We start from the raw sequence: 25,211 nt of genomic DNA, 5'->3' as shown, positions 1-25,211 counted from the left end.
CTTCCATCATTCTTTTTTTGTCCAATAATAAGACGTGCAGAGATACTAGTTTGCATGTTTACTTTCATGTGTTTTATCTTTGTGCCGTTGAAAACAGGATCAGGTGGGGAGGTTCTATGCAAAACTGATTACAGGCCAGAAAATGGTTTGCATCATCAATGGGGTAGTTATCAAGTTTAGCAACAATGGCATACTATTCCTAAACAATAGTGTTACACAAACATTAAGCTCCTTTAAGCTTTTCCATGCTCAACTTTAACCAATGTATCAAAATGTCCTCACACTAATAATCTTCTTCTTCTTCTCTCACTGAGACGTTTAGTCCTCATAAGTACAGAACAGAAACACACACACACACACACACACACACACACACACACACTTGTAGAGCTGGAAGTTGAGCTGGGGATCCTTTGGCTTTTGAATGTGGCTCTCAGTCAAATCAAATATATGTAGCATGTCATCCTTCTGCCATTTGTTCTGCAACACTTCAAATTATGCTTACTTTATTACATTGGAGATGGATTTCTTATTTATTCAAGGACACACACATACACACACTTGTTTCCATGGGGGACAATGAAGTTTTCTCTTACAATTAAACTTCACACTCTCACACTATGATGTCCACAGTTCCTGGCAGCATCCTCAAGGTTGAAGCACAAAATGATCTCATAATTTCAAGAGGGACAAAATTATGTTTTTAAAGGTATTTTATTACCGGAGTGTGTACAGACCTTTTGTAGAATCAATTGTAGCAATTCTTTAGAAAGCATTTTACATAGTTCTTTTTTTTATAAGAAAGTGAGGCTTTTGAAAAGTCCAAATGCAGCAGAGCAGTCATATATACGTTCGTCAATCCCAATTCAAATCCAACTTAAATCAAACAGCGTCTGTGTGAAGAGGCCTGCTGCTGCACAGAAAATGGCTGAGATGAAAAATCCAATTCTTGATTACACGGCGCCATCTTGTGGCGGCTGAATCAAAAGGCAAACCAAAAGCAACAGCAGAGAGCTTCTATTTCCAGCAAAAATTAGTACATTTGTTTTATGGCTTAACAAAGACAAAACACAAAGAAAAACTCTCTCACTTGTTTGTTTTTTAAACAACCTGTGCCTTTTAGAATCAATTAAAACAGAAAATAAAAAATCTGTTACAGTCCAATAATTTTCTAGAACATTTCACAAATACTCCATCTATATAAACATTGATAGGAACACACAATATAAACCATTCGTGCCCTGCAAAAACCTCAAATTCTACCATTTTATGTCAAAAAATGATTTATTTTTACTGTAAATGACAACCAACAGGTGTTCAGTTTACAGTGTAAACTCATGACGCTGGTACCAGGATGATTATAATACACATTTAACTAATTACGTCTTTTTATTCAAGGTCTCTGCAGCACACAAGGAAACAATTTTTTTTGCCTGTGTAAAGAAAGGCAAACAGAAATTTGCAACACACAACACAAAACCAGAAACTCATTCCATAGTTCTGCTATATTAGTCTCCTGAAGACCAAAGTACAGCAAACTGAACTTCACCTTTTCATTATACAGTACTGTTAACAAGAGATGAACAAAGAATTAATACCAAAAAATACACTGAATTAGTGTTTTATGTTTTTGATATGAAAAGAAAGAGAATAGCTGTTTTTACTATCTTTACTGCCATTACATGCATGAACCCGTATTCATCAGACCTCTCTGGAAGCCTGGTAATTGAGGTGTACTGTAGCTATCTCTCATAACATCTTTTACCGTATATGAAAGTAAAGTAAATCTTAAAGTGAGTCTTCACTTGTTGAATCTATTTTGTATGGCACCGTTTGTATTAAAAGACCGCAGAATGAACAGTGCACTTTTACATTTAAACGCCAGAGGTGACAAGTAAATAAGAAATTTAAAACAATATAGGAAAAAATATAAACATAATGCAAAAACAAGTTCCCGGCCTTTAGAAAGATTCTTCTTCTCTTGATAATAAAACAAATCACTAGTAAACACCTTCCTATTTCCTTGAAGGAAAAAACAGGGTGGGGAAAAAAAAGGGACAAGGAGGCGAATACTCCAAACTCTTTTAGCTCGTCTCCAGCTTAGCCATTTCCTGTACGTAGATCCCGATGCTCTCGCTGTCAAACAGCACAAAGTAGACGGTCTTGATGGTGGAAGACATGGTGGCCACAAAGTAGGTGGAGATGGCCTTAAGGATCAGCTGGGCCGCAGTCTGCTTTGGGAAGCCATTCCTGACAGAAGCGAACACACACACACACACTTAGTTAATTGTGGTCAAACACTGGAGAAACTTTTGTAGGTCAACATACATACAAACATAGTTATTAACTGGACCTACCAGACATAATACATCATTAGAAATGACTTGGCAGCATTTGTTTCAGTAGCCTAAAGAGCATGAGTGTGAGCCTTCAGTCGCTCAAATGGTAAAACCCTTTAAACCCAGGCTCAAGACTTGATGTAATAAATGATTAATATTTCACCCTGCATTTTGCAAGTTTTTCAGAAGTGTTAATCACTCTAAAGCTGTTTGTAAAGCTGAGTGTAAACCTGACTTCAACTGACCCCCCCCATCACTCAGTGGTTCCCATCCTGTGGTTCCAGACCCAACAAGGGTTCGCAAGTCAAAAGGTGAATGCTCGCAATATTAACAAGATGGGAAATAAGAAAAGACAAATAGTTTTCAGCCATGCTAGCAGCTCTGTGAGGCTGTAGGCACAGCGGTACTTTGAGCTAAATGCAAGTATAATGTTTACTGTGTTCACTATCTGTCTTGTTAGCATGCTAACATTTGCCAAATAGAAGCACAAAGTACAGCTGAGGCTGATGGGGGTGCTAGATGAAAATTCAGGATCACCAAAGTTACTGCAATTTATCCTACTAGTGCAGTGCCCGTTGAAAATGTGCCTGTTTGGAACGGCCGATGAACGGCTTGGCCTGTGGTATTGCTGCTTGTAGAATTCATCAAAACCAAATTGTACCCCAAAATTACTTACAGAAGGACCCCAAACCCCTTCAAATGCAACTCCCCTGTATACCCTACTACTAACTTACTGATTTACCTGACAGAGAACGTTGCAGATTCAGAGTGTAATCACAAAATATCACAATGACAAAGTGGCGTAATCAGACATTAGCCTCATGGACTCAGGGCGCAGTGTGCTACCCACCTGGCCCGTTATGAGAACTAATCTGCACATATCTGCGTTAATCAACCACCAGAACCGGACTGTGTGCGGGGGGAGAGAGAGAGAGAGAGAGAGAGAGAGAGAGAGAGAGAGAGAGAGAGAGAGAGAGAGAGAGAGAGAGAGAGAGAGACGGTGTTGTGTCGTAGGATCGTTAATAAATTTAACATTTCAGCAGAGGTGTTCATTTTCATACAGGTTTAGTGGCTTGACAGTTAACTGTGAAGTAGGGGATTTGATTTACGGGGGTAATGTTACTAGTTGGCAGTATACTTAATTAACCTGGGGTGAGTCTGATGAAAAGTGCTGCGTCTGCCCTGCTCAGCGCTGAGACTTTCTCGCATTGCACAGCGCTGTGAAGGAATAATCTCCGAGATTACGTTATGTTCTGCCTCTGGTTAGAAGTGGTGAATGTAGGCTACAGCTCACAGCAAGTTAATACTATATAGTGTCTGGCTTTTGTTTGATATTTAGTGTTGGCAAATGGCTTTTTGTTGGGTTTCCTCTTAGCGAAGAAATATACACACGGAAAAGCGTAGCGCCTTTATTTCGCCTTTAACAGTCGCAATGTTCCTTTCAGCTATCTGCTCGTGCTCCAGGAAAGTGAAGAAAAGTTAGTTTGGTATATCCAGCAATCTTGTAGCTAACGTTGGAAGCAGGAAAAGAGTCAAGGTGGTAACACCCCTCCGCCGCTGTTGTATAGCGTTCTGCATGTGGCGTGCATTTTACCTTCCCACCAAACACGCCCAACTCGTGTTTTGATGTGACTCAAAAACAGTGTCTGGTAGCCTGCCTATAAGTGCCACGCTCTGTCTGCCACAAAAAAACTCTGTAGCCGGTTGTGCTTTGCATGTGTGGGATTCTGAAACGACCTTAAATTCGGGAATTGTCGTTTGTTTATTCAAAGTCAAAGACCGTCCAAAGTAGTGCTACTTTGCAAATTTTTTGTGGGTCTGAGGTGCCGTGCTGTGCAGTGTGAGAGGCGGAGTGGCCAGCGGCTAGTGCGGCAAAAGCCAATGTGTGCTTCTTTTACCGATATATATTTAACGATATCTTTTACATTTCTAATCCAAACAACGTCACGTCAACTTGGCACCGCACTTACTCGTGCCCGTAGCAAGACACTTGTCAGGTTTGAAATCCATCTGACTAACGGTTCTAGAGATATGCGCATAACACACACACACACACACACGCACACGCGCACGCGCACACACACACACACACACACACACACGTTCCTGCAATTTATAGATAGTTGTTGAGATAATACATTCTGGACCAAAGTGGTGGAGCAACTGACAGACCCTAGAGCAGTGGTGGTGCCCCCCCCAGAGAAGAGTGATCTCTATATATAGGCCTGTGTGTGTATTAGTTATACTTAACCTATTTTATTGATTACAATGTTACACAGCTCTGTTTACACTTTATGCTCGTAAATCGTTTTTTTCAACAACAACAAAATTATTTCACAATTGCTTTGGCAATGTAATTTTTCCCATGCCAATAAAGCCCCTTTAAATTGAGATCAGCTTTTTCTCAGTGAATGAGAGAGAGAGGGAGAGGTGTGCAACAATCAGCTGTTTTTCCGCGAAGGGATAGTCAAGGAGACCGATGCGATTCGACTGGGAGATTGGCTCCTTAGATCGAGTAGTGGTCACCAATATGTATATTCTTGCCTTTGTTTTAGTAATTGACTCAGCCATGCTTTGCTAACAGTGCAGCAAAACCATGCATTTATTTATTTATTTATATTTAGCGTCGCCGCTGCCCTAGAGCAACGCTGCTACAGTGGCTATATTTCTGCTGAACTAAGTTTTAGTTAAGCTTTGAAGCCTTTTCTCGAAATCTTTAATTTATTCTTGTTAAATCCTGGAGAGTTTTACCTTCTCAGACCTCTAACACTATTTATATGAAACAATACGAGAAGGGAACATCAGTAAACACAGTATTAAACCTGTGATAAGGGTTCACATGTAGACGTTTCTTCGACCCAAAAAGGTTGTGATCCGCTGCTCTGACCTGCCATGTGCTGCTTTCACACTTTCTTACTGTTGTTCTAACACATGGCATGTTTGTGTAAATCTTTCCTGATCAAAGTGGAGGTGTTTACCACCGTTGCCAGGGAACCATGTCAACTCCCGTTTTGACTTACACAGAGAAAATGGGCACGGGCATGAACATTTTACTGCTGACGATGCAAGTATGCCACTCATGATGTTATTAAGACATGTGAAAGGGGTTTTGTTCCGGTTGGAGTATAGATCACCTTGTTCAGGTCAACTCAGGTACACTTGGTCTGGAACCAAGTTTGCAAAAAGTGTTCATATTACCACACTTTTTGGCAAACTACCTCCAGTGTCAGACTAAACTAAAGCCAGATTGAAAACGCCCTTGAGCTGATGTTGTTAATGCATACTGTCAGTTAGGCTAAGATAATATTACATTTTCTAACAGCACCTCGTTTTTACAAGCATGTAATCTTTAGCAAAAAGGACAAACTGGGTGTTAATGAGTGCTAGATAAAGACAAAAACACCTCACAATAAGGGATTGCATGATGATGTCAGGTGTGTTTCTTTCCGTGTGTGTTTTCTTACCTCCCGCTACCAATGGAGGGGAAAGCCACAGACTTGAGTTTCTTCTCATCCGCCAGAGCCAGGCAGTTCTTCACCGTCTTGTCCAACATCTCCTCACACTTATCGGAGCCCCAGCCTGGACTGTTACAGTGGATGACGTACTTAGCAGGCAGACCGAAGCCGGCGGTCAACACAGCTGAGGGATGGAGAGAAGAGAGGATGAAGAGTGGTTAGTCAGGTAAGAAGAGGAGAGGACATAAAAATGGGCACAAAGCAGAGGAGGAGGGGGAGCAGAAAGGGAACTTAGTTACGTCAGGTAGAAAGTCTGGTAAGTGAATATGTTTGTGCAAACTTCTCCCTTGTTTGCACATTCATATTATAATCAGAATACTTAAGAATCTATGATTGATCATATTTGGGCTTTGACAAAAATATTTTTCTATTTAACAATTATTATCTACTAGTACAGAAAATTGTGAATTTTTTTTCCAAAAATGAGTCCTAAGTTGACATCCTCAATGCTTGTTTTGTTAAAAAAATCCAAGTCCAAAGTATAAAAAGGTATTCACTTTAAAATGATATAAAACAGAGATAAGCACCAAATCATCATGGTTCGAAAAAAGCCAGAGCTAGTTAAGTGGCAATAACATTTTAAAATATTCTAAAACCTCACTATGAAAAAAAAAGACTGAAAACTGGATATCAGTGAGGCCAAAAACTGAAAATGGAAAAATGTGGTGTCACTTCTGAACTATCTGCAAATATTTTGCTGTTGAATAAATGTTTACATGATGGTTTGTACAACTTTGAAAACATAATGAAACAAAATGAAAGAACAACGTCCGTCGTCACCCACAGCTGTGACCTGCATTATTTAGTGAAATCAGTGCTTTAAACATTTTTTTCTTCGGAGACGCCACGTTATATTTTGCCAGATTTGTGCGAGTTTTGTTTAGTCAGACATTGAGTGAACTTATTCAACTCTAACTTTAACTCTAATTTTCTCACGGCACGTCCATTGTCTACGTCAAAATCAGCTTCATTAACCAGTTTCGTCAGATGTCAAAACCCTGGAGGCCCGAGATGCTAAAAGAACACTTTGCTTTGTGGAAAATGTATGCAGCAAATCTCCAAGAGCTTAAAATGGTTTGGCCAGGGTATTACAGCGAGGTGGGCCGGAGAAATCACTTCTCCAGACAGCTGAAGAGGAGCAAAGAAAAGGAGAAGAGGAAGAACAAGGAAGAGAAGAAGAGAAAAGGAAACGGAGAGATGGAGAGAAGACATGAGAGAAGTAGAAGTCAAACCAGCAGCTGTAGACAGTGTACCTTAGCCAAAGCCCCTGACTCTGTGAAGTGAGAAAGCCTCCAGTCAGATTTTATTAGCCCACAGCAAACGTGTGACTGGACTGGAGTCAAAACTGAGGAAGAGCTTATTTCCAGATGGCACACAGAGAGGATGGAGAGACTTCACACAGCAGAGCAAGAGCCAGTCGCGCTGCATGTGTGATCTGGTTGTGAGCTAAAGTGTGTGGATGATGATGATGATGATGATTACGGTTTTCATGACTGCCTGCAAAGTTCAACTTGTTTTATGGTTTGGGAAGGAGGAACAGTGTGTGGTGGTGTTTGTGCACTGCACATCTGGCGATCACCTGTCAATCAAACTATGCAGACAGTACTGCTACATTACTGTTGACGTAGTTTGAGCTGTGAGTGGCGTTCTTTTTTTGTCAATTTAGCCAACCCCTGTCCTCCACAATCTCCACTGGCTCCCAGTCAAACACAGGATCAACTTCAAAATACTTCTCCTCACATACAAAAGCACTTAATAACCTTACCCCTCCATACCTCTCCGACCTCCTCAACCGCAACACTCCTGCCCGCCTCCTCAGGTCCGTCGATACTAACACACTCAAGACCATCAGGACTAAGCTCCGGACCTGGGGCGACAGAGCCTTCTCAGCTGCTGCACCCACCCTCTGGAACGTCCTCCCCCGACCACATCAAACAGTCAAGCACCCTACCATCCTTCAAACAGGCCCTCAAAACTCACCTCTTCGAACTTGCATTTTCCTGTTGACAGACTTTCCCAGTTTTTCCCTCCTTTTCATTGCCCACCTCTCTTGCTTGTCTCTGCTTGTCCATGCACCTATGGGTTTTCTTTTCTTTTGTCTGTTATGTAACCTTGTCTATGTACCTTGTCTTGTTTGTTGTATCTATGCAACCAAAACTGTAAAGCGTCTTTGAGAGTCTAGAAAAGCGCTATAAAAAAAGAAATGTATTATTATTATTTTATTATTTCATTCAATCAGAAAAACAAAACGAAAAGGGTTATGCTGTTGCTGCCAGAAATTACCATTACTTCCTGTGTGCAACAGAATTGTTTCTGTCAATAAATTACAATAGGACAAAAGACCAAAACCAACAATGGCTTAGTTTGTCTCTCAATACTTTATGACTTCCCTACCCTACTCTGTGGGTGGGAAAAAAAAATAGCCAAAAAACTGTGAAAAATGTCCGTCACAGTTACCTAAAGCCCAAATTGAATAGCCCAAACTCTCTAACAGAACAGCAGTGAATCCTTATAAATGACAAGCTGGAACTGGGGAATGTTTGTCACTTTTGCTTTAAAAATTACCTTAATGATTGATTATGAAAATAGTTGCTGATTATCTTTCTGTTGATCGACTCAATCGTTACAGCTCTAGAGTTCACAAGAAATTCCATTTGATGTGGCACTTTCTGGTGTAACCGGGTACTTAAACAAATGGCTCATTGCCAAGTAATACAGTAAACAAGTTATCATTCACCTTTATAAAAAGAAAAAGTTGCCTCCCAGGCAAATGCCTCTGATTACGAGTGATAAAATCACAGCAAAATAACCCAATTTTTATATTTTTTGCCATCCAACATTTTTATTTTACTATGTGTGCAGCAGATCTCTCTTATGAATGAACCATGCATTAAAAAATAAATTAAGTTGGACCTGTTTTTGGAATATTAAACAAAATGAATTTAACTTAAATAACTTGGGGAATAACACCGGTACCTGCCTGGCCTTGAAATAGGGAAGTTTTCTTTCCAAAAAAAAAATCCAGATGAGCAAACACTTCTTACAAGTATTTTAAACATCTTGAAGAACTTGTTTGATGGCTGTTCTGAACCAGGTCTGGTCAGGATGACCGTTTTGCTGATCCTGATCCCCAGAATCCCCGACAGGCTCTGCTGGCTCGGTGTTCAGTCACCTGGTAATATATTTACAAGCTCCACACAGAGACCGGGATTATTATGCTAAGCTAACTTGGCTGAATGTGAGAGAGAGCAGTGGCGAAGGTGGGGAGTGATTGAAAAAGTGAGTATGAGTGATGAATAATGAGAGAGACAGATGGAGAAAGAATAAGAGAGGGACAGAAAGAGAAAGTGGAGACAAATGGACTGAAGGATAAAATAATCTGACGGCTCAAATAATATGGCTCTCTGAAGACCGATGGCTATAGTTTTAGACGCAAGTCGCCAAGGACAGATATAACGTGCCAATAAGAAATGTCTTACAGAAATAGTCAACTATTCACCGGTTCTCTAAAAAGTTCAATGATTCTGGCAAATCTTAGCTTCTAAAAGAAAGAGAGTTGGTCGTGTGAAAGTGGGTGAACTCATGGAAGCAGAGGCCAAAAGGACCCTGCCCTGTTTAGTTTGGTGTATGTGTGCGTGCGTGTGTCTAGAGAGATTTACGGGACACACTGACATCACTGTCATATGAGATGGGTGGTGCTTGAGTAGATCAATATGCACTTTTCAGCCCCATCAATGGTGAAATTGAAAAAAAAGTCATGAAACATCAGTGTTGCACAAAGACTTGTGGTGTCAACTGGGGTTCACACTCGTTATCTTTTCCTCAAGTGGATATGGACGTTTACTAGCTGCAGCAAAGCGAAGGTGTCTTTAAACAGAACTCTGTGAATTTCTCTTTTCACTTTGTACAACGGCAGGAGGCGGTCTCTGATCACAAAATCTACAATCAAGATTGGTCAAGGTAGTTTTGAAGCTTGTTGGAAAACATAAGTATAGTATAGCTGGAGCAGAGTTTCAAGTTTTTAAAAACCGACTCATCACCACAGATTTTAGCTGCTGCTATACAGGATGAAAGGCAGTCATACCCCTTAGATAGCACTTACAGTAGAAAGTCTTACCCATGCCCCATCATTTGTTTTACTGAGAATAACTGTGATCTTGTGTTTGTCTAAGGAATTGAATTTTGTAACAACGTCACGACAGCAAAGCCTGACTTGCTCGAGGTCGATTTAATAATGAAAGTGTCCGAACCCCAACTTGTCAAAAGCTCCAGGCTCCTCAGGCAGAAATGTCATCAGATTTTTGTATAAAAAGATTTTTTTTTTTTTTAAATCCCTTTACTATCCACACAATAAGCAGCAGGTACTGGTAGGCAAATCCTGACAATACTCCGCGCACTTACCGCCAGCCACCTCCAGAGGGCCATTTTTCTTGTGCAGCTCCGACAACGCTTCAGTGAACTCCTTCCCTCCCTTCTTTTCCAGAGCAGAGCCTGTACGTGGAGGAGAGGGTTGGAGTGATTACATCCTCACATACTGCTGATGGACAGATAGCAGGGAAGAGGAGAGAGGCAATGTCATGCAGACAGGCATGAGAGGCAAGCAGGCAGACATGGAGACAGACAGACAGACAACAATGCCGTCAATCATTTCACCTGGTTTCTCTCTCAATCTCTGAGCTAATGCCGCACACAGAGTCTCTGTTACCTCACAAATGAAGTGCAAAAATTCAGGGCTGCTATTTTCCAAATGACTCACTCTGAGTCAGTTAAACTGAAGTATTAAAGCCGCAGTCCCTAATTACTTCCCTCTGTCCTCACATACTGGCTTATTTGCAGTGGACTGAGGGTATTCCTTTAACTCCAAATTAGAGAGTGAAGAGTGCGTTTTAAAAAAAAAAAAAAAAAAAAAAAAAGAGGAAGGAAGAAAAAGGGTTTGCAGCATGTTATAAATGAAAATGTAAAAGCTTGGTTAATTTGCTCGCATACACATTGAAACTCAAACAGCCAAGGAAGCATTTCAAGTTCAACTCTGAAGAGGAGGAAGATACATTTAGAAGTTTAAACAACTGAGAGAGCAAATGTTTTCTTTCCTACTTATTTTGATTATTCATTCCACACGGATCACACTACTTCAGATTTACTCAGAGCTAAAGAGAAAAACCACAAAGGAAACCAGAGAGGAGAGAGGTGATTTAAATCTACCAGAGCCAGACAAATCAATGTTCTAGCTGCAATAACATTTAAACCACGCAGGAGAGAAAATACAACAAGGTTAATATCAGCCCTTTAAGGAAAGTTAGTGATTAAAAGTGCTTTAAATTATGAAATGTTAATTGTTAAATAGTTAAACATTCACTCGCTCATTAATTCAAAAGGACCAGTGATCAACGCTCGGGAGCTTTAATTTGAAGCTTCAGGAAATCAAAGTAAAAAACTTGGTGGATTTTCTTTCTAACCAGCTGAACAGACAGCACAATCCAGGGGGACAGGAAATGAAGCGAGTTCAAGATCGCCCACAGTAAAGCCAAGTAGAACAAAGCAGCATCAACAAACAGCAGCAGCATGGTTTCAGGATTACAGGGACAGAAATATACAGTTGTGTATGCATTACATGATGCACTCAACTGCTCTCTGTAGATCATGTTTCTGTTTAACACTGTACCTGGATATTAGATGATTATTAAGAGTATCATAATGAAGTAATGTATACATTTTCTTCAGTGGTTCAACTGTAAAGGTGAATCATCAGTGGGTAAAGCATTACAGCGTCACATTGGGCCACCAATGTTATGGGACTATACCGCTGCTTTTACAAATTTGCAGGCTTGCTGTAGCGTGTGCCTGTATGATGTGAAAATAAACTTGCAAAGAATTGAAAGTTGCTTGAGACAGTGAATCTTACTGTAGTCGTTTTTGGGAAGGTCAGATAAGAATTGTGTCTCATAGCTAATGCAGGTGCTTGTCTCACGAAGCAGGGTGACGAAGATATCGGGCACTCAGACTAAAAACAGCCCTGTGTTAAAACAATGCAAGGGTTGGTGTAATAATCCAAGCAGTTCTTTCTGCTTCAGTCCGCGATGTTGATGTGTGGTAACTTCATTAGTCCTGCTTTGAGAGACACACCCTGGTTGCAATCAGGAACGGCTTTGAAAACTTTTTTTGGTGCATAAAATACAAGAATTTCTGACATCTGAGAAAACAAGAGTCAGCTGCCAAACACCAGACTCTTTTTTTTTAATACAGTAAGCTGCCAAATTCAAATAATCCTTTTCACAATGTCTACAATGAGTACGTCTTCTGGGTTAAGTTTATTGAAAACATAGCGTGTTACTGCAATGCAGTTTGGCAGCTCACTTTCAAACCTGGGAGACTGGAGTTTCCCACAAGCACTTCCTTGCATACATAAAATAGTCCCTGCTTTCACATTTCAAGCCTCTGCAAGTCAATTTTCATTCATGATAGAGTAATAGTTATTTCAGTCAATGTTTGATCAAATTACATAAAGCATTTACAGTAAGAACAGCAGGGTGTTTGGGCACTGGCTAAATAACCTACAATGCAGAATAAAAACTGTGCTGCTGCTGTGATGCTTGTCCACAGACTGCAGTGCAGACCATCTAGAATATGCAAAGAGAGAGCAGACGGACAGGCACTCGCGGTCTCTGTGGTTTCAATGGTTCCTTTACCTACTTCACCACCTGCATAGAGGGAGGAGTTGGTCGGGTGAACGACAGCATCGCTCTCCACGATGGAAATGTCGGCTCTGACAACTTGCAACTACAGATGACAACAATGACAGACAACAGCCAAACAACATGGTGGTAAAAACGTGTGTGTGTGTGTGTGTGTGTGTGTGTGTGTGTGTGTGTGTGTGTGTGTGTGAGTGATCAGGAGCAACAAGATGAGACAAAAAAAGTAGAACAAAAAAAAGGATGAAAGAGAAGAACAGGAAGAAAAGAGACAGAAGTGAGCGCGCTCCTTATTGGCTGAGGACTTCACAGGAAACAAGGAGGCAACTGAGGACACGGTGGGTCATGTCATGTAATTAGAAAGCAGGACTGCAGTTAGCCAGATTTACTTAGACAGAAATACAGTCAATTCTTTACACTCATCATCGCACAAGATTGCATGCTAGAGTGCATTTTAAAATCTTCAAGTTTTTTTTGTAGTTTTTAATTGGAGAAATTAGGGAAGTTTTCTGACTTACTGTGTCGTCCTGATTTCTTGGCTCATATGAATGAGCAAAGAAGTTTAAGATCACACTCCAGGCCACCGCCCTTACAGTCAGGCAGCAGAGAGCAACTAACAGAGTTTCATGTCATGTTTTTCTTCTGTAAATTGATGCTATATTTCATTACTAAAATTGTCCTGCAATTAGAGTTATTATCAAACATTGTAAAAATGGCTGATAGCCATCTGAAAGGATGACAACCTGGAATGAACCTTAACACATCTACCGATGGGAAGAGCAAGCGTGATCACTGCTCTTAGGGGCTCCGATAAAAAAATCCTTGAATGTCTCCACAGAAATTCATGTCTTGCTCCTGGGAGTTGTATTTTAGAGAAAAATCAGTCTCTCTCTTCATTTTCAGTCAAAGAGCAGGATGAGTTACTTGAGGTCAAAGAAGATCAAAGATATAATCCTCACCAGGTATTCACACTGCAAGCAACACCATCAATAAGTTATTTTATTTCCCGAGAGTCCAGAAATCATCAACAAGCACTTCTGCTGAGGAACGTTAGCTGTAGCAGAGGTTTTTCCAAGTCAACAGACGTCAAAAGCTAATCATATAGAACATGTGTCCAGTGTTTTTTCCATTCATTTCGAATGGCTGCATCCTTCATTAGGGTTTACTGTAAATCACTCCGGTTTTCGTTGCTCTCAATGTGCTTACACAGAAAAGACATCCAGCTAAAACAAGGACAACAAAGCTGGACAAAGATAAAAACATAACCAGAGAGGGAGAGCTGAAAAATAAACAAAAAAATAAAAAGTACTAGAGAGCGCAACACCGAGGCTGCCGTCCGCGGAGCCATTTGACCGGGCTTTTATTTACAGTACTGAGATGTTTATAAGGCCAATATCAAAGCAACAAAAATATGTTATTAAAGGTTGTGTAGCTGCATTAAACATAAAGCTAATTTTCACCAAAAATATCTTTTTTTTTTTTAAAAAAGGTCCCATGGCATGACATTTTCACTTTATGAGGTTTTTAAACATTAATATGAGTTCCCCCAGCCTGCCTATGGTCCCCCAGTGGCTAGAAATGGCGATAGGTGTAAACTGAGCCCTGGGTATCCTGCTCTGCCTTTGAGAAAATGAAAGCTCAGATAGGCCGATCTGGAATCTCCTCCTTATGAGGTCATAAGGAGCAAGGTTACCTCCCCTTTCTCTGCTTTGCCCGCCCAGAGAATTTGGCCCACGAATGAGAGAGAGACATCATGGCTTTCAAACGAGCAAAGTGGCAGTTGGTCAAGGCCACACCCCCACTCTCCACCTTGCCCCCCCCTCTCTCCTCCTCAATAGCTACAGACACAGAAATGGCACATCCTAAGTAAAGCTCATTGTGGGACTGGCTCTAGTGGTTGTAATTCTGCACCAAGGCTGAATTTCGGGAAAGAGACTTCAGATACAGTATTAGGGGACCACTAACGTCTATATAAAAGAGACTTCAGATACAGTATTAGGGGACCACTAAGGCCTATATAAAAGAGACTTCAGATACAGTATTAGGGGACCACTAAGGCCTATATAAAAGAGACTTCAGATACAGTATTAGGGGACCACTAAGGTCTATATAAAAGAGACTTCAGATACAGTATTAGGGGACCACTAAGGTCTATATAAAAGAGACTTCAGATACAGTATTAGGGGACCACTAAGGTCTATAGAAAAAAGAGACTTCAGATACAGTATTAGGGGACCACTAAGGCCTATATAAAAGAGACTTCAGATACAGTATTAGGGAGACCACTAAGGTCTATATAAAAGAGACTTCAGATACAGTATTAGGGGGACCACTAAGGCCTATATAAAAGAGACTTCAGATACAGTATTAGGGGACCACTAAGGCCTATATAAAAGAGACTTCAGATACAGTATTAGGGGACCACTAAGGCCTATATAAAAGAGACTTCAGATACAGTATTAGGGGACCACTAAGGCCTATATAAAAGAGACTTCAGAAACAGTATTATGGGACCACTAAGGCCTATATAAAAGCATCCAAGGAGCACTATGTCATGGGACCTTTAAAGATTGGTTTACACTGAGTTTCACCTTTTTTCATTTCATGTTCCCAAGTATCCAAAAATGGTAAGGAAGAAAATGAAGGACGCTGTTCTCCATAGATTAATACGATTAAGATAAACTTGCAAAAAGCTCAGCACAGTAATAGAAAGTGAAGAGAAAATTTCAGAGAAGGCACCAATAACCCTCAATTTTCACCTGGATTTTTGTAATTGTTTTTGTCGTCAGATCTTCAATTGATTTTAAATAATCAAAACAACCAGTGATAAATTTGTGATTCAAATATCTCTTCCACTTTCCAACATCTGTCCTACATGATCACAACATCAACTAAGTTGCCAACAGTGTGAATAAATAGATGTGGTGCAGGAAGGTCCTTCTAACTAGTCCAGCAGTCTAAAACTTTTTTTCTGACAGTTCTTTATTCACTGATTATTTAGTTTAGGAGAAGTTGTCAAGCTGTTGAACATTCAAGGATTTGTATCATCTCAAACCCCACTGAGACCAGAGAGTTTGGGCTAGGGGAGCTCACCTAGATCATCTTTAAGTTCAAGTTCAGCATTGGTGGGGTTGATGACCCCCTCCACGTCAAAGCCAGCCAAGTTACTGACCTCGCTGTGAATGAGGTTGAGCTGCGGAGGTGGGAAGCGGGGGAGGGGGGAGGCATGCCGAGAAGGAGGGAGAGCAAGAAGGAACAGGGGAGGAAGCAAAGCAATTAAAACCAGATTCACACCACGGCTTAAAGGGATACCTTGACTTTTTGATGATTTATAGAACTGACATTATATATAGACATTCAACATACTTCACTACAGCTGAAAGCACACAGTGAGTAAATGCTTAATGTTTTGGTGTGCAGTGACATGAAATGTAAAGCCTAGATGTGGACTGACAGCCTCTTTGTACAGGAGTACACAAGAAACAGAAAATAATAACCTCATGTACAAAAACACTGCAACAAAAGGTTATACTGCTACTGCTATATCAGCATTAGTCAGCATTTAGTCTAATCGACGACAATTCATTTACCGGATAATCGCCAGAACATCTGTTGCTGCCGAATCTTCTGCCCGGATGTCCCTCGCCTTGCTAAACTCCATTGGTTTCGGAAGACATCAACACACTTCGAGCTAGCAAGTTATTCGCTTAAAATGGCACGTTTTAAATAAAATTTTGATTCCTTCCCGAGACCAATTTGCAGATACATCGTCGCTGCGACCAGAGCTTAGCGCTGCCCAAGACGATTGTGATTGGTTTAAAGAAATGCAAACAACCTAGAGCGTTTTTTTCTCCTATCCAGAAGTGTATTTGTGGAGGGGCCAGACCTTACTCCGCAGCACTGTGGATAGGTCTGGCAAGCGTGACTAGTCAGCATTAAATCAGACCTCTGGATAACACAACATTGTGACAACTAAAAGAGGTATAAAGAGGGCAGCAGGCATGTAGGGGCATTGATTAGGACATGCTAAATTATTTTAAATGCCAATGGAAAGAGCCTGGATAATTAGGACCACACATACAAATGGCCTCAACCAAGAGGGACATTGGTCACAAGCTGAAACTAACCCACAGGAATATAATATATACTCTTTTTCACAGCAGACAGTTTGACTTGTCATTGTAAGAAAAGCACAGGTGTTACTAATAGCATTAACAATGTCTCTGTTATATTTAAGTGTCCCATTAAGCCATGACAGAGTGACAGTGAGACAGCATGCAACAATACCAGGACCATAAAACTGAAGCAGCTGAATGCAATTCAACCATCAATAGTTTGATTATTTACACCTGTGCTTTTCCTACAGTTAAACGTCAAATAAGCTCTATGGCATACAATCTAATTTTATCCCTTCTTTGTAGCTGTGTTTGTAATTATTTCAGTTCAGTTGAGTGTAGGGATTGTTTGTTGAGTGTTTGTCATTTTGTCTACATCTTATGTCTTGCAATGTCCCTTTAGTGCTGTTGTTTCTATATAATGTCAGTTTATATTCCTACTAGCTACTGTAGGTTTTCAAAGACAATTCCAGTTTATTAATATTTTGTTTGTTAAATGGTAGCTGTACCGCACAGTTTCAAAGCAAGCAATTTTTACCAAGACTGAGGGAATGTTCTAAAACAAAAGTCAAAATGTCAAAGTATCCTTCTAAATGTTAAGTACTTCCAACGCATATGCCACATCCTGTTAGTATCCCAGAGTCTAAGATTAATTAGTAAACACCACTTTTCGCCTCCAAGGATTTAAACTTAATACTCTAAAATAAAAAAGCCCAAATTATCCCACAAGCAGTGAGAGTGAAAGCAGTGACAGCAGAGCAGTTATTTGGAGTGTGTGACTGAGACTGAACACTTGGGCAGGAAAAGTGCAGTTGAGATAATTAAGTCTATAAAACAGAAAACAGACTAGCTTTTCTATCCATGGGTTCATTATCTTAATCAGGGGGAGGTTAACTGCATTCATTTGATTATCATCCACTGATTTCAAACAGCTGCTGTCATCTGTGGTCAGCACTGAGCACTTACACTAATGAAGAAAATACAACAACAGACAAATACTTCCTGCTACTGAGTGTAGAGTAATCTATTCCACAATCAAAGTCAATCACTTTAAGTTTGATTTCAAATTAATGCAATACACCTAGGAATGTGTGTTAAAATCACCATGAGCCAAGACAACGTGTAAGCAGCAATATTTTAGACTTTAGAAATAGGCAATAACAAGCTGTAATTTGAAATATGTTTAACATATTTTCTAACACTACAGACTGTAATGTTTTTTCCAAGGTTCCTAAAAGATCAATTCATTCATGGTGAAGAAGCAAAATTGCTAAAGACTTGTGATAAAACCACAAGCAAGGGGTATGTGTCATTATGCTTCAAAAGCAAAATCTGCTTTTACATCACGTCAGGATTATTAGTCAGTATTAAATAATATATTAGTATTAGCATATGCATGGTAGACCAAAGCATGCAGTGCCATTACCCGCAGTTAAAGTTGATCTGAAACGTTGAGTTTTGGAAGTAAATTTCCCACATTTGTTCTCCTGTGGAGGGCAATTAATTTGGCATTTGATTTTAACAGTTAATTAGATTTTCTAACAGTGTCATAGAGAGTTTTCATGACTCTGCAGACTGTGAAACAACTATAAATTGTATTTCTGTAGAAACCATCAGTTAATCCTCTCCTATCTGTTTGTGTTTAATCGTATGTTGTACTACACTAGCCACAAGCTTTAGTAAGAGGCAAACTAAAAAAAAATCACAGAGGACACTGTGGAAAAAAAAGACTGCTCCAAACTATTGTCAGAGTGCTAAACACAGCACACATAATATAGTTGTTAGCACAAAGACAGCACAATCAGATTGAAATTAGGGAATTAGTGACACTTCTTGCATCATTCTTGAGTCATTCATTCTCTTAGACACAACGGTGTTCCCCCTCTGCCTTTTATGTTTTTCAAACTCAAATCTATTTTCATAAGCTTCTGATCTTGATGATCATGCGATCTTGAACATTAAAAAAGGCTTAGACGTGACTTTAGGCAAATTTACTTCCATGTTTCAGTTAAAATAAAATAAAAACAAAAACTTGAAAAAGAAGTTTTTATGCTCAGCAGGACCAAAGCGAGGGGAGCTTGCAGATCTGCCACATCTGATACATTAAGCAACACAACATTCATGGTTGCTACTATTACAGTTAAAGTGTAGTGCGCCGCTCTGTTGTGTAGCACTATAAGCCCTTATATGAAGTCTGGTGAATTGAGCAGACCTGTTAGGAAGTACAGCGTGATGGAAACTTACATTTATAGAACAAAATATCACAAAGCGCTTTCTTTCTATGAGACAAAACAGATAACTAATTACATTATCACATCATCTTTGCTTGATTTCACCTCTTAAATCTGGTTCAGTTATGACAGTAACGTATAAATAAAAGAATAGCTAGGATATTTTAAGGAGGCAGATCTAACAGTTTGTAGTCTTTAATTATAACCCCTGTGGCTGAACAAATTACAAAACATATCTTTGGTTTTACAGTTTTCCTGAGCACTGATCTGATTAATCTGGTGGCTCATCGAGAATGAGATGTCAAGTTTTCTCCAAAACAGAGATAGGTTTACAAAAAATAAAAGGCATACAATGTCTTATTTCTTTACTACTGAAATGTTAACACTTTTAGTATGTATGGCACTGCATTTTAAAACACGAAAGTCTTTTGAGAGACAATTTTAGTCCTAATATCTACCACGTGTATACATTATGTATTTATGCATTATGTCTTACTTCATGTATTTGCAAGTTATCAGATATTTGTCTAGAACTCTTACCTCTTCATAAGCCTTATTTTAGCCTGGCATGAGTAAGCTATCTGTTCATCCCAAACTTAAATCATTCAGTAGTGACTCGCCTGTGGTTTATGATGTATTTAGCTTCGACCTGTGTTGAATTAGTACGTTTTAACAGACAGAAACTGACCTTTTGACCCAGGAAGAGGCTCTTTGTAGAGAGCACGGTGAAGCTGTCAACTGGAGATCCCTCTGTGGTGCTGTCTGCTGACGCCGCCTTGCTCACCTCACCCTGCTTCTGTTGAGGACACAGAATACATGTTGACACTATGTGACACAGTCTATAGGGACTATTGTTGTCTCTTGGTTCCCTCTGTGGAGAGGTAAGAGATCAGGATCAGCTACAGTATCAGAGCTGAAGCTGTTCTACGAGAACACCTTGTCTCAGTGCTGTGCCTTTAATTAGATTTGTCTTGGTTGTGGGTGTTAATTCAACTTTTCCCTGCCTAATAAAAATGTCAAAACTTTTTTGCAATGTTTCGGTTAATTTTCTCCTCACTAAAACATGTAAACCAATCAACCTGTAAGTCCTGTATATGTACCGTTTACGCGAAGTTTATTGTGAAGGAACCCCTGGGAATACATATGCAGGCAGAATAGCCTTTCAAATAATTGGATCCTAGTCCCTATAATTTATGCTCTAACTTTTGGACATCATCACTCTTTGTCATGTGTTAAAGCCAGTTAGGATCCAATCAGGAAATAGCTAAATATTAGGATCAGTCCTCATCTTGGGGGAGGAAATGCTGGATATCAGATGTCAAGATTTATCTCTTTAGTTCTCATTTCTCTCTCTGTCTGTCTCATGTTTAGCTTCGTTTGAATGTCATTGTTCCCAAATGACTCAAAATACAGGACTGAATGCTTAAAAAATAATATAGGCTGCTCCAGACATAACTGGTGGTAACATGTTTTAGTATGACATGTCTATGGAACTGAGATCGATTTGCATTTTCCTGCTTGAAATTACTGTATATGTAAATTAAAATGAAACAGTCCTTTCTGAGTTTCGGAGTTCCTGCTCAGGGTATTGAGTATGTTTTCAATAGTAAACAAATGTTTTTTGTAGATTTTTTAAATTTGCGTTGACTTTTTTTTAACACGGCTGGCTTATAAATCGATTAGCGTACCACAAAAACAACGTTGTGGTTAAACAGGTTCAATTAAATGTTTCTGGTGCTTTTAAGCAGCCAAACAAACACCAGCCTGTTCACGTTAAACAATACCTTAGCCTTCGCTCCTGCTTTTTTCCCACTCATTTTCTTGCTTGCCGATTTTTTGACTGGCTTGGGTTTCTTCTCTGGGGCGGGTGAGACGGGTGTCTCCAGTTTTCCCTTTGCACCTCTCTTCTTAGACAGCAGCTCTGGATGGATATTGGGCAAGACTCCACCTGCTGCGATGGTCACACCTTTCAGCAACTGAAACAGGAAGACAAAATTAAAAACTGCCTGGAAGGTAAGAAATCAATCTAAAAACTTGCATTGGAAAAATAGCTGACAATGATGTTATACGTTGATTTTTTTGTAAATGTCCTTCGAATGGCAGATTAGATAGCTTCAAGTTTACATAAATGCAACTTGTATAAGATACGTGCAGCAGCTGACCTGGTTCAACTCCTCATCGTTGGCGATGGCCAGCAGGATGTGTCGTGGTGTGACGCGACCCTTCTTATTGTCTCTGGCTGCATTACCTGCCAACTCCAAAATCTCAGCTACATGGGTGAGAAAAAATAAATAATTAATTAACATTGTAGAGCACAAATGGTTTAGAAAATCAGTTCATGCCTATGAATGCAGAGGTAACCTCAATTAACAATAATAGACTTTCATGTGGTTCTTTAATTCTATGTAATTAGTATAGAGTAAACATGAATTAACATACATAAGAATTGAGCAAATTCCTACAACTGGACTGCAAGAGCAAGTACAGCTTTAACGTGCTTCCTCATCACAAACTGTCATATCTCTACGCTGAAGCTCATGTTAGAAATGTTGTGAGAAAAGTACCTCATTTATAGCAGTTTTCTCTTTTGGCTGTTACTTTCTGCCTGGGTTCTGAGTAGGCCACTGAATATAAAGATTTTGAAAATATTATATTTGTGTCAAAATGATAAATTTAAGAAAAATGTACTGCCCTTACATGATAAAAAAAAAATTATATTTTTCATTCAGATTTTTTGAACGCCTACAGATACCATAAGTAACTAAAGCTTTTGTATCCATCTGTCTTAGAGCCTTGTTTTTAAAAAAAGTTGCTCAGCAGTACAAGACTGAAGATCAGCTGTTGTTCAACGTGCCTTTTAATGCCTAAACAACATGTGTAATAAGTAGTTAAGTTATCCTCTGAATTCAAATATGCTTTTTTATATTTTATCATTCTCTCACTAGAGAATAAATCTTACCAGTAAGATACTCAAGGACAGCCGCCAGGTAAACGGGTGCTCCCACCCCGATGCGATATTTGGGCAGGCCCCTCTTGATGTAGCGCAGCATGCGTCCTACAGGGAAGATGACCCCGGCCTTGGTAGACCGGGACGTCTTGGTTGACTTCTTCTTTCCTCCTCGGCTGGACATGGTTCTGAGACCGCTACCTGTGTCAGGCTCTGCAGGGACACAACAACCATGATCCATTAACAAATCTGAATATGACGTTTCTTCATGGTAAGTTAACATGGTAAAATAAACTGTAATTCAGTTCTGAGTACACCTAGTGTGACTTTATTCTTAAATATGTCTTGGCCAGATGTGAAAACATACGCTCGTCTTACCGGTTGCAACCACAACAGAGGAAATCTTTCCCAAACTAGAAAGCTGCAGACATGCCTAACATTAGATGAAATCCCAGTGTTAAGCTGGGACATATCTCCCACAGGAAGTAATGAATCAAAATAAAGAGTTAAATAAATAAGCAGTAGGCTCTTTTACTGGGGCTAGCTTACAACAAACTAAATGCAATTCCTGAATAACCTTCAGTTTTCGAAGGTTTGATATTTTGGACCCTTAAATTTAATAAAAAACAAAAGATGATACAATCCTGAATAGGTTTTACATCCCAACACTCCAACTCTAAACTCCCACTATACAGTAATAATAAAGAATATTGTTATTATGCATTCAGGGCTAAGCCCTTCATAATAAGTCTAGTCACTCTCTCTCAAGTCCTCCAGCAGTTAATTATGTGCTTTCATTCTCTCAACTATAAATCCCCTGGATGCATCTAGTTTTAAAGTTTAGCCTACTTCATCAGACTTTAGTATTTTAGAGACTGATTGCCCAAGATCCACAATGGCATTTTTCTGTGTTTTTATTTTGATCACCCTCGGGCCAAAGTGCAGCCTTAATGTCACATTAGCTGTAAAAAGACATGGATTATCATAAGAGCTATGCTGCTGTCTGATCACTGCTGTGAACGGATATTTTATTGATAACATGCCATTAGCACCCTGACATCTTGGGAATGGTCAATTATTAAATTGAAACATGCATATGGCTGTTCTGTGGGTTAAACTCAACTAAAACCTAATATTTTAAGTAAAATCCGTGGATAATTTCATGACGTAAACATAATTGTGATGGGAATCATTTTTATTGTACCAGATGCAGACACCAATTAGCTATCTGATACTGATAATTAATTAGCTCCACCAAAAGCTAACATGCTGTAATGCGAGGATTCCACACGATACATATACCATAACGCTAACCGTGGCAATTGAACGTAACGTTGACCAGCAGATAGAAGATCTGCGGCATGTCTGCTCTCCGGACAGGTGTAGGTTGGTTTAACCGCCTCACTGGGTATTTCTTTCTGCTGGCCACTGACAACGATTTCCCCATGTCAACAGCCCGCCGGATGTCTCGCACATGTATTTTATCCACAGACTGAGCGACTACACGGCTAAAAATCGAGCTGTCAGACTAACTGGGGACATTTTCCTGTTCAGGTCAGCGAGCTTTCGAGAGGAAATAACCCCGGCAGAGCGGCAGCAGCTGCCCTCTCCTCCTTCCCTCCCCTCCCTGCCTGCCAGCTCCAGCAGTCTCCGCTCTCGGCCTCCATGCCAGTAAAACACGAAATGGCAACGTTAACGGCTCAGTTCGGCGAACGGAGACTGGTTCGGCCGACAATGAGAGACCGTACTTAACCCGACACGACGGTGTGCAGACCCGGTGGATTACTTACAAAACACAGCGGGGAAAAAATGTCTCCGGTTCTCCGGGAACAAGCCTGGGCAATGTCCTCGACTCCCACAATCCACAGCGAGTTAAAATATCGGATCGAGCCAGCGCTGCCCGCGGAGCGATGCAACTATACTGGAGAGCAAACCTGATGAGTCTGAATCTGCTGCCGAGATGATCTTTAACCCTTTACACTTTACTTTGTCCAGGAAAACACGTGATTTAAACTGAAAATTCTGACCGTTTCCCGAGTAGATCTAGCTATGCTAACTCTCACATACATTTAAGCTTTACGAGAGTCACATAACCTGTTCGCGCATTTTACAGTGGGCTACGTCAAATTTTTTGACCAGGGGTGTCACTAATTCTGGGCATCTTGTACAAATATACCCCCCCCCCCCCAACCCACAAATCCCTCTACTACATTTTGCAAGAATGTTTTTTTTTCTGATAAAGTAGGCCTATTCATCAAAAAGATTGTCAATCAAAGTGCATCAGAGCAACTGTTTTATATGGGAATAATGATAGTGCGTTCCATTTTGAAGCCAGGAGCTGGGAATGACGTCACACCCGAGTTGAATGCGTTCCATTTACAAGTCAAATTAAAAAAAAAAATAGATTTTTTTATTGTGGGGTTAGCTCATGGATGTATTAAGAGAACATTGTTAGCAATACCAGTTGATAACAACGCAGTAAGCATTATGCTGTTTTTTCATACAAACAGCGTAACATGTCCACGGATAGAAGTTGGACAGGATTGTGTGTAGGCCTACAACTGATTTAGTTAGACACAAATAAGACAGAAGGGCTAATAACTGTATGTTACTACAGCGTTCACTGCATGGATGTATTAAGAGAACGTTCATAGTGTGTTCCGTTTGTACTCGGAACTCTGATTTTCCAAGGTCAACATCGGAAACACTCCCAGTTGACCCCATGGATGTATTAAGGTTGACCCGAGTTGCCTGAGCTAAAAATCCAACATGGCTGCTCCGTGCATCAACAGTTGTGAAAGCTGTAGTAACATACAGTTATAAGCCCTTCTGTGTTATTTGTGTCTCACTAAATCAGTCGTACACGCAGCGCTGTCCATATACTGTGGACAGTGTTGTTACGCTGTTTGTATGCACAAAAACAGCTTAATGCGTTGTTATAAACTGGCATTGCTAACAATGGCTAACCCGGGTGTGACGTCATTCCCAGCTTCGGCTTCCGAGTTCCGAGGTAAATGGAACGCACTATCACTGTTGATGCACAGGGCAGCCATGTTGGATTTTGAGCTCAGGGTACTGCGAGGTTGTCCGACTTCCCAACTCTTTCAGGAGGCGTTTCTGACTTTGACCTCGGAAATTCCAACCTCCAAGTTCAAATGGAATGCACTATTACACCAAATTCATGAGAGTAAAGTAAATTCATAAAAGTAAATTTACTTGAATTTACTTTGCTCATGAATTGAATTATGATGTCTGTGATCTTTGACTCAACAATTTCAAAATTGTATATCAAATCACCCTATCACAGTAACGTTGCTTCAGTACACCAATTTAAAAAAATAGAAAACGCAATGTATTTCCTAATGTCAGGTTTAA

General features: G+C 40.0%; 1 protein-coding gene across 4 annotated transcripts; it reads right to left on the bottom strand.

The window, feature by feature from the left end:
- Nucleotides 1-695: 695 nt before the first annotated feature.
- On the bottom strand, nucleotides 696-23,957 carry macroh2a1 (macroH2A.1 histone). Of its 4 annotated transcripts, XM_078265865.1 has the most exons (10): nucleotides 23,627-23,957; nucleotides 21,849-22,049; nucleotides 21,052-21,158; nucleotides 20,674-20,865; nucleotides 19,578-19,685; nucleotides 15,637-15,736; nucleotides 12,541-12,552; nucleotides 10,256-10,345; nucleotides 5,804-5,978; nucleotides 696-2,250 (listed from the first exon to the last, which is right to left on the bottom strand). In XM_078265865.1, exons 2-10 carry the CDS (start codon nucleotides 22,018-22,020, stop codon nucleotides 2,085-2,087), a joined length of 1,122 nt encoding a protein of 373 aa, XP_078121991.1. In that variant the 5' UTR covers nucleotides 22,021-22,049; nucleotides 23,627-23,957; the 3' UTR covers nucleotides 696-2,084. The 4 variants fall into 4 exon arrangements, with proteins under 4 accessions (XP_078121991.1, XP_078121989.1, XP_078121988.1 ...); XM_078265863.1 differs by lacking the exon at nucleotides 15,637-15,736 and having other exon boundaries at nucleotides 12,541-12,631; nucleotides 19,578-19,682; nucleotides 23,627-23,955; XM_078265862.1 differs by lacking the exon at nucleotides 15,637-15,736 and having other exon boundaries at nucleotides 12,541-12,631; nucleotides 23,627-23,952.
- Nucleotides 23,958-25,211: the final 1,254 nt, after the last annotated feature.

Source organism: Sander vitreus, chromosome 13, assembly GCF_031162955.1.
Source record: "Sander vitreus isolate 19-12246 chromosome 13, sanVit1, whole genome shotgun sequence".
NCBI lineage: Eukaryota > Metazoa > Chordata > Actinopteri > Perciformes > Percidae > Sander > Sander vitreus.
Note: the sequence above shows the minus strand (reverse complement) of the source record. Positions and strands in the feature narration are given on the sequence as shown.